This window comes from Cherax quadricarinatus, chromosome 34 (assembly GCF_038502225.1).
Source record: "Cherax quadricarinatus isolate ZL_2023a chromosome 34, ASM3850222v1, whole genome shotgun sequence".
Taxonomy (NCBI): Eukaryota; Metazoa; Arthropoda; class Malacostraca; order Decapoda; family Parastacidae; genus Cherax; species Cherax quadricarinatus.
Genome location: NC_091325.1, coordinates 20,705,980 through 20,724,522, shown reverse-complemented (window position 1 = coordinate 20,724,522; position 18,543 = coordinate 20,705,980). Strand labels below are relative to the sequence as shown.

General features: G+C 39.9%; 1 protein-coding gene across 2 annotated transcripts in view; it reads right to left on the bottom strand.

Annotated features, from left to right (window-relative positions):
* LOC128693657 (nuclear receptor-binding factor 2) overlaps positions 1 to 17,757 on the bottom strand; it is a 70,493-nt gene extending 52,736 nt beyond the window's left edge. The window contains exon 1 of one of the 2 annotated variants that reach the window (XM_070091235.1): positions 17,599 to 17,757. In XM_070091235.1, the coding sequence (XP_069947336.1) occupies positions 17,599 to 17,676 (78 nt within the window). In that variant the 5' untranslated portion in view covers positions 17,677 to 17,757. Of the gene's footprint in view, positions 1 to 11,074; positions 11,261 to 17,598 lie in introns of those variants that run through there. The other variant, XM_070091234.1, reaches the window with a different exon arrangement.
* Positions 17,758 to 18,543: the final 786 nt, after the last annotated feature.

The window sequence follows — 18,543 nt, the reverse complement described above, 5'->3', positions numbered from 1 at the left end:
GTTTATGTAAATGAGGCAGAGAAGATGGCCAAGGACACTTTCCTGTGGGAAACCAACTGTAATTGGTTGTGTGGAAGAGTTTGCTCCATTTGTGTACACACATTGGCTTCTCTATAGGTAGTTGAGGGAGTGCCCTCTTATACCACAGTGTGATAATTTTATGTGCAACAAATCATGGTCAACTGTATCAAAAGCTTTACATAAATCAATGAAGATCCCCAATGGGACTTCTTTTTTCTTGAGTGCAGAGTATATTTGTTCTAGCATGTGTTTAATATCATCATTCATATTTTTATTAGGCCTAAACCCAAACTGAGTATGTTGTGGGAGATGAGGTAGGAATAGATTCACTGATGAATTAATTTTTCTAAGATTTTAGAGAGAGGGGGTAAGTTGGATATTGGCCTATAGTTATTCAAGTCTGTTTGATCTCCTCCTCTATGTATCAGGGTGACCCTCGCTATTTTGAGAACTGTAGGGAGGTAGAGGATTCGATGGATTTGTTAAAGAGTGTTGCAATGATTGGTGACAACACTTGTGAAGCTTTTTTGTATATAAAGGGTGGTAAGGTATTTAAATCTCCTGTCTTGTTCTATATTATTATTATTATAATCAAAAAGAAGCGCTAAGTCACAAGGGCTATACAGCGCTGCAGGGTAGGGAAGGACGCGAGGGTATTGGGCGGCAGAAGGGGGGAGGGATGATCAGTAGGTTACAGAAAACAGCGGGGCAGGGGATAGTGTGGGGGTAGAGGGTAGTAAGAGATTGAGGTAGAAAGGGCTGAAGGCATCAGAGTTTGTGAAATCAGTCAGTTGTTGTCAAAAAGTCAATGAGAGAGTCCGGATGAAAGGCGGGTCCATCAGCGAGAAGGGAAGGTAAAGAGAGAGTAGCGGAGCGAAGATGACGATGGAGGTAAATTCTGCGTGCTCGTTGATAAAGTGGGCAGTCCAACAGAATGTGGCTGGCTGATAATGAAGCCTGACAATTCTCACAGAGAGGAGCAGGGCGCCTCTCCATGAGATATCCATGAGTAAGACGAGTATGGCCAATGCGAAGACGGGAGAGAGTAGTCTCCCAACCTCGACACTGGTGACAAGACGGCCAGTAACCTATACTCGGTTTAATAGATTGAAGTTTGTTACCGAGCATAGTAGACCAACATTGTTGCCAACGCGTGTGAAGGTGGGTAGCTATTGCAGCAAAATAGTCCGTAAATGGAATACCTCTATATGAAACTGGTGGGTCATGTACTGCTGACCGCGCAGCAGTGTCTGCCTGTTCATTGCCCTGTACGTCAACATGACCAGGGACCCAACAATAAACAATATCTTAATGCTTGGTAGAGATGCGGCGTAGCCAAAGTTGGATACAAAGGACTAAGGAGTGAGGTGTATCAAATTTATGTATAGCCTGAAAAGCACTAAGGGAGTCTGAGACAACCACAAATGATAACACAGGCATAGATGCAATACGGATAAGTGCTGCAAGAATGGCATACAATTCAGCAGTAAAAATACTAGCTGAAGATAGTAAATGCCCTCGTACGATGCTGTCCAGAAACACTGCTGCGAATCCTAAGCCGTCTGAAGACTTAGAGCCATCTGTGTACACTGCAATGGCATGAGAATGAGAGTGGAAGTGGTCAAGAAAGAGAGAGCGGGAAGTGACCGTTGACAGTTGGGCTTTCGAGCAAGGGAGAGAGAAAGAACAGATTCGAACAGCTGGAACTTCCCAGGGGGGTAGGGAAAAGTGAGATGCTACATGAACATAGAAAGGCAGTAATTGAAGACAAGACAAGAGCGAATGTAGGCAAAGAGAGAAGGGACGGAGTAAACGGGCGGTGAACAAATAAAGAATGTCTACTAATATCAGTGACCATTCTATAAATGGAAGGATTGCGGAGATCATGAGAGAGTACATAGTAGCGAAGGCAATGGGGATCACAGCGATCGGATAAGGATGGAACGTTCGCTTTTGCATAGAGGCTCTCGACAGGGGAAGAGCGAAAAGCACCAAGGCATAAACCTAATCCTTGGTGATGAATGGGGTTAAGGCTAGAGAGAGTAGCAGGAGAGGCCGCTGAATAGATCTGGTCACCATAATCAAGTTTCAATAAAATGAGGGTGGAATGTAGGTGAAGGAGAGTTTGACGATCAGCTCCCCATGAAAGTTGAGCAAGGGTTTTAAGAAGGTTCAGCCGGCTGTGACAAGTTGCCTTCAGAGAGGTAATGTGAGGTTTCCAGGATAACCTACGGTCAAAGAGGAGGCCCAGAAACCTGACTATCACATTCAGGGATACGGGAGCCATAGAGGTACAAAGGATGATCGGAGACGACAGAGCGTCTAGTGAAAGTAATTTGGTGAGTTTTGGTGCTGGAAAATTTAAACCCATGTGTGGTGGCCCAATTGGAAACATGGTCGACCGCATGCTGGAGAGAAACTGTAATGAGGTGACAGTCAGCGCCTGCACAGGCAATAGCGAAGTCATCAACATAGAGTGATGACCAAATATTTGATGGAAGACTAGAGGCCAAATCATTTATAGCAAGGAGAAAAAGTGTTGTGCTCAGAACACATCCCTGGGGGACACCTTCAGCTTGGATAAAGTCCGGGGAGAGCACATTATTAACCCAAACACGGAAATGCCTGTCAGTTAAAAAGTTCTTAAGGAAGGATGGTAGATTGCCTCGGAGGCCTAAGGAGTGGGCTTGGGCCAAAATATTATACCTCCAAGTTTTTTCATATGCCTTCTCAAGGTCAAAAAATATGGCAATAACTGAGTGGTTAATCGCAAAGGCATTATGAACATACGTATCCAAGCGTAGTAAGGGGTCTAAGGTAGAACGTCCCTTACGAAAGCCATATTGACGAGTGGAGAGACTGTTGTGTGTCTCTAAATACCACACTAAACATCTATTTACCAGGCGTTCCATCACTTCTTGTTCTATAGTGTGTTGATAATAAGGGAGTCTTCTGTTGGGTTAGTCGGAGTTAGGAACAGTTTGTTCGGGTAGTTGCCAGTGAGGAAGTCATTAGGTGAGGTATTTGAGCTTGGGATTTTACCCGCAAGGTTTTTTTTTCCTATGGTGGAGAAGAAAACATTGAGTCTGTTTGCTGTTTCAGTTGGTGGGAGTAGGGATTCATCTGGTTTTGTTAATTTGATTGTTCTGTTTCCTGATATCTATTTTGTTGCTAGAATTTCAGATAGGGTTTTCCAGGTCTTTTTTATATCACCTTTTAACCCCTTGACTGTCATAACCCTAAATCCTGAGGTGTCTCCTGGTGTCAAAAAATTAAAAAAAAAAAAAAAATTAAAAAAAAAAAAAAAAAAAAAAATTATGAAATGATAGAGAATCTTTTCCTGATGGGAATGACACCAAAAGAACGAAATCTGATAGAAAACTTACAGAATTACGCTCTCGTGAAGTTAGCGACATTGGCGATATTTACGAATTGGCGATTTCGCCCACTTTGAGCCCTATTTTTGGCTGATTCCATTGTTCCAGTAGACCAAACTCATAGCTATTTCTTTAGAACTCCATTTTTTCTATCGATTGAGTACAAGAAACTGCCCATTTACCAATTTCAACTGCCCAATAACATGGTCAGAAATTTACAATTTGGCCAATTTCACGAAAATTAAAAAAAATGACAATTTCAAAATAGGGTTCAGAATAAACAATGCAGACATTCCCGGCTCTAAAATAACATTTTCTTTGTTTATCAGTCACGTCTCCAGGCCCCTCTGATATTACTCTTGCTTTCTATTTTGAATTTTTATTCAAACAAACAATAGAAGATTTACTGTTATGCAGACTACTGCAATATTGTAATAATTGTATAAATAATGTCAACCCATTCATGACTGCATATTAGAATGGTTAGTTGGACATTTATTGAACAATGACATCATTTGTTTACTGTCGAACATTGACAAAATCAAACACATACCCTGCTTTGAGCTCCATTTCAAGGTTCTTTTCATAGTAAAATCATCAAAATGACCTCTATTTCTATAATATGAGACCAAGAAAACGAGAATACAACCATAAATGCTACATGAAAATAGATCACAAAGTCAGTATCTTAATCAACCCTTTGAGGGTCCGTCCCGTATATCTACGGCTTTACGTTCAGGGTCCAAACCGTAGATCTACGTCATGAGCTCAGCTCACTCTGATAAACTGTGAGTGGTACATTTGGGCCTAGATATGACAGAATACATCTATGTGGTATGTGTGCACCACATAAAACAGATCCTGCAGCACGCTGTGTATAATGAGAGAAAAAACTGAAATCATGATTTTTCGATTAAAACAGCGACTTTGCAGTGTTTTTTCGTATGTTTTTTATAGTTCTATTTGCGATTTCTTGGTCTCATTTGATAGAATGGAAGACATATTACAGAAATGGAGATGAGTTTGATTGGTTTTAGTACTGGAAATGGCTTGAAACTGAGCTCAAATTAGCAGAAATGTTAAATTTTTGCCGATATTCAAGAGTAAACAAACGACCTCACAAGTCTAATACACGCCAGCTGGTGGGTCTAATATGCATTCACAAATATGGTGATGATATTTATACAATTATTACAGTATTGCATAACAGTAAATCTTCTATTTTTTGGTGTGAATAAAAATTCATTATGTGAATAAAAAATCAAAATGGAATTTATTTGTGAAGCCTGAAAACATAACTAATGAACAGAGGAAATGTTAGTTTAGTTCCAGGAATACCTACATTGTTTATTCTGGACCCTATTTTGAAATTGGAATATTTTGAACTTTGTGTTAAATTGACCAAATTAACAATTTCAGATCACTTTAATTTGTAGTTGAAACAGTTGACTTGGCGATTTCTTGTGCTCAATCGATAGAATAGAAGTAATACTAGTGAAATAGCTAAGAATTTGGTTGACTGGAATAATGTAATTGGCCTAAAATGGGAGTCAAAGTCGGCAAAATCGCCGATTCGTAAATATCGCTGACACATCAAAATTCGCGAGAGCATAATTTCGTCAATTTTCCATAAAATTTCGTACTTTTTGTTTTATTACCCTCACAAAAAGGTTCTCTACCATTTCATAAGAAAAAATAACAAATTTTTTTTTTGAAAATTCTTGGACACTGGGGCACCACTTCAGATTTGGGCCTTGGACCCTGAAGGGGTTAAAAAAAAAAAAAAATGATCGGAGTTTTTTTTTTTCTCATTATGCACTGCGTGCTGCAGGATTTTTTTTTTATATGGTGCACACTGACCTCACAGACCCATTCTCTCACATGTGGACCTACCAGCTTTCTCCTGCTTGATTTGAAACCGCTAGAATTTATGAGTATACAGTCAACCCTCAACTAACGGCGGCATTACGTAACGGCAATTTCGTCTAATGGCACTTTTTGCCATAGAAAAAATGCCTTAACCAATAGCAAAAAACTTAACCAACGACGTCAGTGTGCCATTGTTTACAAGCTGTTGCGGTCGGTTTCCACGTATGCCTCCCATACATTTTGGATTATTCCACTGTTTCTAGTGCTTGTAACCACTAAATAAGCCACGAAAGCTTCTAGAGCCAGCCCTTTGGTAAAGGATGTGAGAAACATGATAGAATTCAAGAAAAAGTTTGTAGAAAAATACGAAAGTGGTGGTGATAGAAGGTGGAAGTGATTGTGGTAGAGGGTGGTACTGGTTGTGATGGTGGTAGAGGGTGGTACTGGTTGTGATGGTGGTAGAGGGTGGTAGTGATGGTGGTAGAGGGTGGTAGTGATGGTGGTAGAGGGTGGTAGTGATGGTGGTAGAGGGTGGTAGTGATGGTGGTAGAGGGTGGTAGTGATGGTGGTAGAGGGTGGTAGTGATGGTGGTAGAGGGTGGTAGTGATGGTGGTAGAGGGTGGTAGTGATGGTGGTAGAGGGTGGTAGTGATGGTGGTAGAGGGTGGTCCAGTGATTCTCAAGCTGGTCCTAGTGGCATTAAAAAACCAAGAAGGGAGGTAACCCACACCAAAGGACTTGGTACCTGAAGTCTTAATGGAAGGGGATTCTCCCTCCAAGCAATAGACAATCCTGAATCTCCCCTGCTGCTGACACATCACTCATCAACAACTCCACAATAAAGGTAAGTGGCATTTAATTATTGTTTTTTTTGCATATCCCATTCCTTTCCATATAAGGAAATGTATATTTCATGTAAAAAAAAAAAAAAAAAACATCAGACTTTGGGGTGTCAGGAATGGATTAATTCTATTTCCATTATTTCTTATGGGGAAAATTAACTCGACCAACAGCAATTTCGACCAACGGCAAGACCTCTGGAATGGATTAATGCCGTTGGTTGAGGGTCCACTGTACATACGTCAAACACGGTGGCTCGTAAGATGTATATATACGACCGAAACAATCAAAGGGTCAAGGGGTACGTAGAGACTGAAAAATTCAAACCCCAGCAAGCGTTCAATTGTGAGGAAACAGGCCTGTTTTGGAAGAAAACACCAAAGAGGACCTACATTACTCAGGAGGAAAAGGCACTGCTAGGATACAAGCCTATGAAAGACAGGCTAACTCTCTTGTTCTGTGCTACTGCTAGCTGGGATTTTAACCCTTTCAGGGTTTCAGCCGTACTAGTACAGCTTAAGCACAGGGGTTTTTGACGTACTAGTACGCATAAATTCTAGCGCCTTTAAATCTCGCGGGAAAAGGCTGGTAGGCCTAGATGTGAGAGAATTGGTCTGTGTGGTGCGTGCGCGCAGTAGAAAAAAAATCTGGGACCCAGTGGCACATTGTGGGAACGCCATTTTAGTACACCATTTCCACCATGCCTCGCGGTAAGAATCTCCTCATTCCTCGGCAAATTGGGACACTTTTGTTCCCCAGTGACAGTTCTAATACAGATGGAAGTGCCAGTGAAGATGAGTTTCAAGGCTTTGGTGAGGTTTTTACCGAAACTAGTGACCATAACATCGGTAATAGTGAGGAAAACCCAGACGACCCTCAGCCTTCCACCTCTGGTGCTGGGACGTCTTGTTCACGCTTAGTTGTACCAGAATCAAAGAGGAAACTCCTATTTTCCCAAATCCCAGACTCAGATGTGAGCATTTGTGATGATAGTGATAGTGATTATGAACTACAAGCTCTTCAAACTAGTTCCAGTAGTGATAGTGAAGTGCAATATTCCCCAGTGAAGCGTCAGTATATACGACGATATATGCGCTCTGGTAGTGTGCTATATGCTATTCCAAGGGGAAGGAGTACATCTTGGAGTACATCCCATGGCTGTACAACAGGAAGTGACAGTGAAAATGACGATGATACTGTTGCAATTGGGATGGAAAATGTGCATGGTGGTGGTAGTGGTGGTGCCAGCCTTGAGGCACCAGCAGTGGCCCATGCTGCCACCCATGCCACTGCCACCAACGCTGCTGCCACCCACGCCGTTGCCACCCATGCCGCTGCCTCAGCTGATCTACAACAGGCCACCATCCCCCACCCACCCACCACACCAGCCTCCACAACCACAACCTCCACAACCACAACCACCTGTCATTGTCCAGTACCCACCAGCAGACCGCACCTGGGATTGGCAGGAAGCTGTCAATTTTGTTCCAAATCCCCACCAGTTTGATGACAGCCAAAGTGGAATACGGCCATGTTGTACACTGGGAAACAATGCCACTGAACTGGAATGTTTCCAGTTATTCTTTGACGAACCCCTGATGGAAAGTATTGTCATGGAAAGCAACACATACTACGAGTACACCATGGCAAACACAATACTTTCACCAAAATCACGTCTACACCAGTGGAAGAAGACAACTGTGGCTGAGATGCATCTTTTCTTTGCCACAATAATGCTTATGCCACATGTGTATAAGCACAAAGTGAAATCATACTGGTCAACAGACCGCCTGATTGCAACCCCAGGTTTCAATGATATAATGCCAGTGAATCGATTTGTGCTACTGTTACGTATGCTTCACTTCTCAGACAAAACCAGGCCTGACAGAAATGACAGGTTATATAAGATTAGGCATGTGTTTGTGTATCTGAAAGAGAAATTCAATATGTATTTTTATCCCTTCAGGAAGCTTGTAACTGACGAGTCTTTGATTCTGTTCAAAGGAAGACTCTCTTTCAAGCAGTACATACCAAGTAAGAGGAAACGCTTTGGTATAAAGTTGTTTGAGCTTTCTGATTGTTACAGTGGTCTGGTATTGGATATTATTGTGTACACTGGAAGTTATACATTGCAAAATACCAGGAAGTTATTGGGCATCTCTGGTGATGTTGTTAGAAGAATGATAGAACCATACCCTGGTAAGGGGCATATATTATATACAGATAACTGGTACACAAGCCCCTTACTCAGTGATTTTTTGCGAGTGAACATGATAGATGTGTGTGGCACAGTGCGTGCAAATTGGAAACCTATGCCCAGGTTTGACGCTGGCACTCGTAGAGGTGAGGTGCAGGCGTTTGCTGCCAATGACATCATGGCATTTCGGCGGCATGACAAACGAGATGTCACACTGTTGTCATCAGTTCACCCTAATGAAATGGCAGACACTGGCAGGCAGCATAGAGAAAGCAATGAACCCATTCTAAAACCTGCAGCTGTGATTGATTACACCCTCAATATGCGTTCAGTGGACAAATGTGACATGCAGATTGGGTTTGCCGATTGTGTTCGCAAGAGTTATAAGTGGTACATAAAACTCTTTTTCCATCTTCTGGACATTTCCATGCTGAATGCTTATAATATGTATAAGATGAGGACCAGAAACAAACCAGCATACGGCAAATTCTGCTTGTCTGTCATCAGACAAATAGTATTCAAATACCAAGGAACAACACCTGCAATAGACCGCCCACCAAATTTTCAACAACTTCCTTCTCGTTTGAAGCATGGTGATCACTTCCTGGTAAAACAGCCTGCTACTGCTTTCAAGAAAAAGGCTCAAAAGAGGTGTTACGTCTGTGCACATACAAAAAAATGCCCACAACAACGCAGAGACACTCGTTTTATGTGTGAGGAGTGTAAAACACCACTGTGCATGACACCATATTTCAAAGACTTCCACAGGCTGCAGAACTTTTAGAAACAGTCCCTGTGACTGTATATGTGTATATAAAATATAGAAAAATAGTAATAAACAACATTTCATATCGTTTGTTTGCGTAAATTTTTTTTCTGAAACAAAACAATGATAACAGTGTTTATGCTGTTATTGTGTAGTATTGAAAAAGAAATAACTTACAAAATACATGTAGTGATCATATTGGTCTCACAGGCCATAAAAGTTACTTGGAAAAAGAAAAATTAAAAAATAATAGAAAATAGTACATAAAACACTAAATAAAAGAATACCGGGTAACAGCAGTCGGCGATGTTACCACATGATGCTCCTTTTTTGGTAAACTTCACGCCTCTATATCAGCCTATAATGTTTAGAAAAAAAAAAAACTATTTTTTCATAAGAAAAAATTGTTTTTTTTTTTGTTTTTGAAATTTGGCCGACCCTGAGAACAAGTCTCTGACAGGGCCTGTCGACCCTGGAAGGGTTAAAGTGAAACCTTTACTGGTGTATCACTCAGAAAATCCCAGGGTGTTCAAGAAAAACAATGTCATCAAGAATAAATTGTGTGTCTTGTGGAAAGCAAATAATAAGGCATGGGTCACAAGGCAAATTTTCAAAGAGTGGGTCTATGAAGTGTTTGGTCCCAGTGTGAAAAAATACCTCATGGAAAATAATTTGCCACTCAAGTGCCTCCTGGTAATGGACAATGCTCCTGCTCATCCTCCAAACTTGGAAGACCTATTGTCTAGGGACTTCAGTTTTATAACAGTTAAGTTCTTGCCTCCTAACACCACTCCTCTCCTCCAGCTCATGGACCAGCAGGTCATTTCTAACTTCAAAAAACTCTACACCAAAGCAGTGTTTGAAAGGTGCTTTGAAGTCACCTCAGACACTCAGTTGACTCTAAGAGAGCTCTGGAGGAAGCACTTCAGTATCCTCCATTGCCTTATAGGGTAAGGCTTGGGAGGGAGTGACTTCCAGGACTTTGAACTCTGCTTGGAGACAATTGTGGCCACAATGTGTTGTCCAGAGGGATTTTGAAGGGTTTGAGGCTGACCCTGACCCTGCCAACTCTCTGCCTGTTGGGGAAGGTATTGTGGCACTGGGAAAGTCCATGGGGTTGGAGGTGAGTGGCGAGGATGTGGAAGAGTTGGTGGAGGATCACAGGTTATAGCTAACCACTGATAAAAAGCAAGAGCTTCAACTGGAACAGCATCAGACCACAGCTGAGGAACTTGCTTCAGAGGAGGAGGGAGTGAAGGAGGTGCCTTCTTCAGTGATTAAGGACATGTGTGCAAAGTGGAATGAGTTACAAACTTCTGTTGAAAAGTATCACCCTGACCAAGCTGAAACAAACCATATCTGCAACATGTTCAGTGACAAAACCTTCTCCCACTTTAGGGAAATCTTAACCCTTTGACTGTTTCGGTCGTATATATACGTCTTATGCATCACTGTTTCTGACGTATTTATACACGTAAATTCTAGCAGCTTCAAATCAAGCGGGAGAAAGCTGGTAGGCCTACATGAGAGAGAATGGGTCTGAGTGGTGTGTGTGCACCCTGTGAAAAAAATCTGGGACTCAGTGGTGCATTGTGGGAACACCATCATGGTAGTCCATTTTCACCATGCCTCGCAGTAAGAAGTACCTCACTCCTCGGCGGATTGGAGGTCTTTTGTTCCCAAGTGATAGCTCTAACAGCGATGAAAGTGTCAGTGAAAGTGAATTCCATGGTTTTCAAGCGGGTGTGACCGAAAACAGTGCCCAGGATAACGTAATTAGTGATGAAAACCCAGATGACCCACGACCTTCCACCTCTGGTGCTGGGCTGGCTCGTTCACGTTCACCTGTACCAGGACGAAAGAGGAAACTATTTGCCCGTGTACAAGACTTAGATGTGAGCAGTGAAAGTGATAGCAATAGTGATTTCAAAGCTATTGAAAGTAGTTCTAGTTGTGACAGTGAGGGTGAATATTCCCCAGTGAAGCAGCAGTATATACGACATACCATGCGGTTTAGTAGTGTGCCATATGCTGTTCCAAGGGAAAGGAGTAAATCTCGGAGCACATCCCGTGGCCCTACACCACAACCTGATAGTGAAGATGACAATATTGTTACGATGGGTATGAATGATGTGAGTGAGGCAGCAGGTGGTGGTGGTGATAGTGTTGGTGGCATGAGTCATGTGGCACCAGCAGCGGGCCACGCTACTACCGATGCTGCAGACTCTGCACAACTACAACCAGCCTCACCCAACCCCACAACCTGCACAACCACAACCCCGTTTCTATATCCAGAACCCACCAGCAGACTGCATCTGGGATTGGCAGGAAGGTGACAAGTTTGTTCCCAGTCCCCATGACTTTGATGAAACACAAAGTGGAATATGGCCATCGTGTACACTTGGGAACAATGCTACTGAACTGGAATGCTTTCAGCTATTCTTTGATGAACCCCTGATGGACATTATTGTCAGGGAAACCAACACATACTGAGTACACCATGGCAAATACAATTCTCTCACCAAGATCACGGCTACACCAGTGGAAGGACACAACTGTGGCAGAGATGTACCTGTTTTTTGCCACAATAATGCTTATGCCACATGTGTATAAGCACACTGTCACCACATACTGGGCAACAGAACGCCTGATTTCAACCCCAGGTTTTAGTGACATTATAGGTGTGAATCGCTTTTTGATACTGTTACGTATGTTACACTTTTCAGACAAAACAAGGCCTGACAGAAGTGACAGGTTATATAAGATCAGAAATGTGTTTATGTACCTGAAACAAAAGTGTTGCATGTATTTTTATCCCTTCAGGAAGCTTGTTATTGACGAGTCTTTGATTTTATTCAAAGGAAGACTCTCATTCAAGCAATACATACCAAGCAAGAGGAAACGTTTTGGTATAAAGTTATTTGTACTGTGTGATTGCAAAAGTGGTCTGGTTTTTGGATATCATTGTGTACATGCATTGAGAGATACCAAATTCAAATTCAAAGTTTATTCTCTATAAGGATTACAATGCTGAGTTTACAGAATTTGGTTATTGTGTGGTTTACATGTAGTAAAATAATAATTACAGAGTGTACCACTAGAACACCTAGCATGGCTAGGCATTTCGGGCAGACTTAAATTAAATCTTAAGTTTAAAATATTACAAAATTATGAGGAAGTTGGTATTATGGCTAAGTGACTAAATACTAGTATGTGAGTTTAGCAATGTGAATGCTTTTGTTTTGGCACTATACATAGTTTCAGTATTGGAGTATCACAGGCCAACTTATGACTAGTTAAGATTCATTATTTTCAGATTGAGATTGATATTTCTGTTTATGGTCAAATGGGTGAGTGAGTGTAAGTGTTAACCACCAGGTGGTATTCGTGTAATTAGTTGACAGGGTGTATCAGGGAGATAAGATGTTTTCTGATGGTAGTTTTGAAGGTGATGAATGTGTCTGCAGTTTTAGAATTTTCAGGTAGGGTGTTCCAGATTTTAGGCCCTTTGACATACATTGAATTTTTGTAAAGGTTTAGTCGGACATGGGGAATGTCATAGAGATGTTTGTGTCTGGTGTTGTGCCTGTGGGTCCTGTCACAACTATCAAGAAAGCGTTTTAGGTCAAGGTTAATATTGGAATTTAAGGTCCTGTAGATGTAGATTGCACAGTAGTAAGTGTGGATGTACTGAACAGGGAGTAAGTTTAGATCTATGAAGAGTGGGGGGGTGTGTTGCCAGGGATGGGATTTAGTGATTATTCTTACTGCGGCTTTTTGTTGGGTTATTATTGGCTTTAGGTGTGTTGCTGCAGTTGAACCCCAAGCACAGATAGCATAGGTGAGGTAGGGATATATAAGTGAATGGTATAGTGTGAGAAGGGCAGTTTGCGGCACGTAGTATCGTATCTTGGAGAGGATCCCAACCGTTTTGGATACTTTTTTGGTTATGTGTTGGATATGGGTGCTGAAGTTCAGGTTGTTGTCGAGGTATAGGCCTAGGAATTTGCCCTCATTATGCCTGGCAATTAGTGTGTTGTCGATCTTAATGTTAATTTGCGCATCTCCTGCTCTGCTACCAAACATAATGTAGTAGGTTTTGTCAGTGTTAAGCATAAGTTTATTGGCTGTCATCCAAGTCGATATTTTGATCAGCTCCTCATTAACAATGGTGTTGAGGGTGGCAAGATTAGGGTGAGAGATGACATAAGTCGTGTCGTCAGCAAAGAGAATGGGGTTCAGGTGTTGAGATACATTTGGAAGATCATTGATGTATACGAGGAAGAGCAGGGGACCAAGGACACTTCCCTGCAGAACTCCAGTATCAAGTGGCTGTGTTGTTGATGCTGTGTCTTTAATGGTGACATACTGATACCTATTAGTAAGGTAAGATTTGAAATATGCAAGCACATGGCCTCTTATACCATAATGCTCAAGATTGTGGGGTAGGATGCCGTGGTCTACTGTGTCAAAAGCTTTTCTTAGGTCAATAAAAATTCCTAGTGGATATTCCTTATTTTCCAATGCTGTGTAAAGCAGATCTAGCATTTTTATGATTGCATCGTTAGTACTTTTATTTTTCCTGAATCCAAATTGGCAGGGGTTGAGTAGGTTTTGTGCCATTATAAATGAATATAGTCTCCTGTGCACGAGTTTCTCAAAGATTTTGGATAGCAATGGTAAGTTTGATATTGGCTTATAGTTGTTTAAATCTGTAGGGTCACCACCTTTATGTATTGGTGTAACCCTTGCCGTCTTGAGTAGTTTTGGGAAGGTGCTAGCTTCTAGTGACTTGTTAAAAAGCAATGAGATAGTATGCGAGAGGACATGGGCCACTCTCTTGTACAATAATGGTGGGACATGAGACAGATTCCCTGAGTTATTTTTAAGTGACTTTATAATCTCGGTGACTTCCGTGGGCTCAGTTGGAGCAAGATAGAAGGAATTTGGGAAATTCCCATCTAGGTAGTCCCCGGCATGGGCATTGGTACGTGGGATTTTATTGGCGAGATTAGAACCTATGGTTGAGAAGAAGTCGTTTATCTTGTTAGCTGTGTCTGTGGGTTGCAGTGGTGTTTCATTAGGTTTAGTTAGGACAATATTCTTGTTTTTTTTCAGTTTGTGGGTCCCTAGAATCTGAGAGTGTGTTTTCCAGGTCTTTTTTATATCTCCTCTTGTGTCAGTGAATCTACTGGAGCAGTATAGTTGTTTGGCTTTCTTTATTACTTTGGTGAGGACTGATGAATAGTGTTTAAGAATATCTTTGTGTATTAGGCCCTGTCTATATTGCTTTTCATATTGGTGTTTCTTATCAATGGATTTCAGAATGGTGCTGGTTAGCCATGGGCAACCAAGCCGTTTGTTTGTGATCTGTTTCGTTTTTATAGGACAATGTTTGTTGTATAGTCTAAGTAGTTTGTTAAGAAAAATGTCTGTCCAGTCGTCAATACCATTGGCCTTGGAGAATTCTGTAGGCCAGTCAACAGTCTCTAGGTCAGCTGTGAACTTCCTTATTGAGGCCTCATCATGGAGTCTAAATGAGACTTTGTTGTATTCAAGTGGTGGTTTACTAATGTTTGTCAAGAGGAAGGTAGGGTAGTGGTCTGTAGTGCTATCTGTGATTATCCCTGATTTAAGGGGGGCTAGTATATTGGTCCATATGTGGTCTATTATGGTTGCACTTGTTTCAGTGAGCCTGGTTGGTTTAGTTATTGTTGGTATGAGAAGTGTGTTGTTCATATTGTTGATGAAATCAGTTACAGGCTGATCATCTAGTAGGCCAAGGTTGATGTTGAAGTCTCCAGCTAAGAGAAGGTGGTGCTTATTCATTTGTCTGTTTGTTATTAGTGCCTTTAATTTCTCACTGAAGTTTGGGATGTTAGTGTGGGGTATCCGGTAAATGGCACCGATTGTTATAGGCGTCTTAAGGTTTTTTACAGTAAAATTAGCAAAAATGTATTCTCCATATTCATCACTAAAGCAATTGGTGCTGATACAAGATAATTGGTTAGAGTAATAGATTGCAATACCACCCCCAACTTGGTATGGTCTGCAGTTGTGGATTGCTGTGTATCCTGGTAGAGGGTAGATATCTATTGTGTCCTGTTTTAGCCAGGTCTCGGTAAGAATAATGCAGGAGAAGGGTGTCTTTAGTGATTCAAGGAGTGCCAGGAGGTCATCATAGTGTTTGCTTAAGGACCTGATGTTGTAGTTAAGTACTGATAGACTTTTATCATTGTTTAGGATAGTGCTGGCTTGTGATGCTGTGTAGTAAAGGCAGTTACTTTCCAATAGGTTTTGATTGTGTGTCAGATTATGTAGGTTTAGATCAGGGTCAACGTGATCAATCATCTTCTAGGTTTAAATTATGGTTATTTATATCCTGAGTTGTGTGTTGAGTTTTAGTACTGATATCTGTAGTGGTGGGAAGTTTGGACAAGTATATAGCTATAGCATTTTGGTCATGTAGAGTATAGTCACTAATACACATAATGAAGTTGGTGTTGTCTATGTGTTGTGCTGGAATGAGCTAAAGTACAACTAGGTATAAACTAATAATATAAAAATACAAATTAAAAATAGCACAAGACTCTCACTTGTAATTGCACTAAGGTCTAATGTAATGACTTTGGTATAGTCTATGTATTGACCTAGAGTGAGCAATAGTACAACTAGGTTTAATCTAATAATGTAGAAATACAAATTAAAAATAGCACCAGGCTCTCACTAGTAATTACACTATGGTCTAATATAATGACTTTGGTACTGACTATGTATTGAGCTAGAATGAGCTATAGTACAACTGAGTTTAATCTAATGATATAAAAAAGGCACAAGACTCTCAGTTGTAATTGCCCTAAGGTGTTATAGAAGTTGTTTACAAGAATTAGAGTATAACTAGATTTAAATTGACAAAATAAAATATACAAGTTAAGGTAGCAAAAGAATAAAAAAAAAACAAAAAAAGTAGAAAAAAAAAAAATATATGAGGTAGTTGGTACTAGTTAGCAAAAGATAGTTAAGGGCCTTGAACAATAATATAATTGAAATATACACTAATTGCACACACAATATAGTCACTAAGATATGAAAACAATCTTAGAGTAGGACTTACAATATAAACTTATAATATAAAAATACAAATTGAAATGGTACTTGCAATTGCACTAGAGTCTGGTATAGGTTGTTGACAAGATCAAGAGTATAACTAGATTTAAATTGACAAAATAAAATTCACAATTAAAGTACCAAAAGAATAATAGTAAAAAATAACAATGGTAATGTCTTGGTTATAATATGATAGTAAGATGGTAGACAGGTACACAGGTACAAAGGATAATATAAAGGTTGGAGTTGAATATACAAACTTGAAAATTTGGCAACAAAATGTTATGGGAAGTATAAAATAATGTTTAATGTAAAAAAGTAAAATTGACTGGTAGTAAATATGGTGTTTAATAAAATTTTAGTAAGTAATAATGATTACAAAAAAAGTGAAAAAGTAATGTTTATTTCATTCAATATTGCACTGGTAGTTATACTTGAGGTTATTTGGCAGTACAAGGTAATTAAGAGTACTCTAAGATAGTAAATGTGGTATTAAAACAGATAAAGGTAATTAGACAAGTAATGGTTATTAAATGTCAAAAATGTTGAGAGTAAATTGAAATTATAGTAAAAATGGTAATTATTAATTTTAGTAAGTAATATCAATTGATAGTATTTAAAAAAATATGAGGTAGTAATATGGACAGAGAAAGTATCAATTCAGCTAATGTTTAAGCAAACAATAGTAAATAAGAAAATTACATAAGGTGGCTTATGCTTACTAGTAAAATCACAAAATGAGGTAGTTGATTATTTAATTACTAAGAGATTGTACAATGAAATTTGAACAATAATGGAGCAAAACATACACTACACTACGTAGGCTTTTAGGTTGGACATTGTTTAGTTATTCTCTGTAAGATTAGTATCCCTGAGAAATCGTGATTGTTAATGTTTGTCAAAGTCGGATCAAAACGTCGTCATAACCTTTTATATTCCAACAAAATCTGGCATCAGTTTAAAATAATAATAAAAACTATTGTCTTATTATATGATTATTATATTTAGGAGGAAACTATATACTCGTAGTGGTCACAGAGCCTGTGGAAAGAGAGGCAACTGTCTGATCCAAGGAAGGAGAGAACAAGTCTTAATTCCCTGGATCAAAATCGCCTCACCAGCATCAAGGACTCTCCCTGAGGTTATTATAACCTTATAACTTCAAGGAGAGTTTCTCAATTATAATTATTATTATAATCATAACTTAAGCGCTAAACCCACAGTGGTCATACAGCGCTGTTACGTATGAGTGTCTGGGTCATTAATATACTGATTCAACTGTACAGTCACAAAGTATACTTTAATCCCTATTTAAAGGATTAGAGTATACTTTCGGTATATATTCTGTGAAAAAAAAGGCGCCTCTCGGTGTATATATGAGGTCTACACACGATCATTATTACAGAAGAAGGATATACTCACCTGGTTTAGAGGAGAACTATCCATTCCCAAAACTGCCAACCCATATTTACAAAAGCTGGAGAATCGATAGTCAGCCATGATAGTGTTAGAACCTGTTTGTGTGATGTCAGCAGCAACCTTGACAGTGTTGAAACCTGTTTATGACGTGGGAAGCCACCTTAGTGGTGTTGGAATCTTTTTGTGACATCAGGGGAGCCAGGGATAGGGTTAGAACTGGAGTTTGTCTAATAGTCTTAGTTTATTAGAGGCAGCTATGATGGTATTGGAACCTGTGTGTGTGTGACGTCAGGGCTGGACTGGGTCCCAAGTTTGTGCCAGTGACGTGTCACTGACGTCACACGTTTCAAACACCATGGCTAAGCCTTACGTCACAAATTATAACACCATCATGGCTACACCTGATGTCACACAAGTTCCAACACAAATGGACCGCTCTTGACATGATATAAAAGGTCCAGGACTTTTTTTTATATTTTTATTTAAAACATAGAACAAATACAATAATGTATAAGAGTATAAAATTAAAAACCATACTAGATATTACAAAACCTCTAGTTACACAATCCCGGTACATTTAAAGAACACCATAGATAATGGCCATATTACAACCATATACATAACCCACAACCATATACATAACCCACAACCATATACATAACCCACAACCATATACATAACCCACAACCATATACATAACCCACAACCATATACATAACCCACAACCATATACATAACCCACAACCATATACATAACCCACAACCATATACATAACCCACAACCATATACATAACCCACAACCATATACATAACCCACAACCATATACATAACCCACAACCATATACATAACCCAAAACCATATACATAACCCACAACCATATACATAACCCACAACCATATACATAACCCACAACCATATACATAACCCACAACCATATACATAACC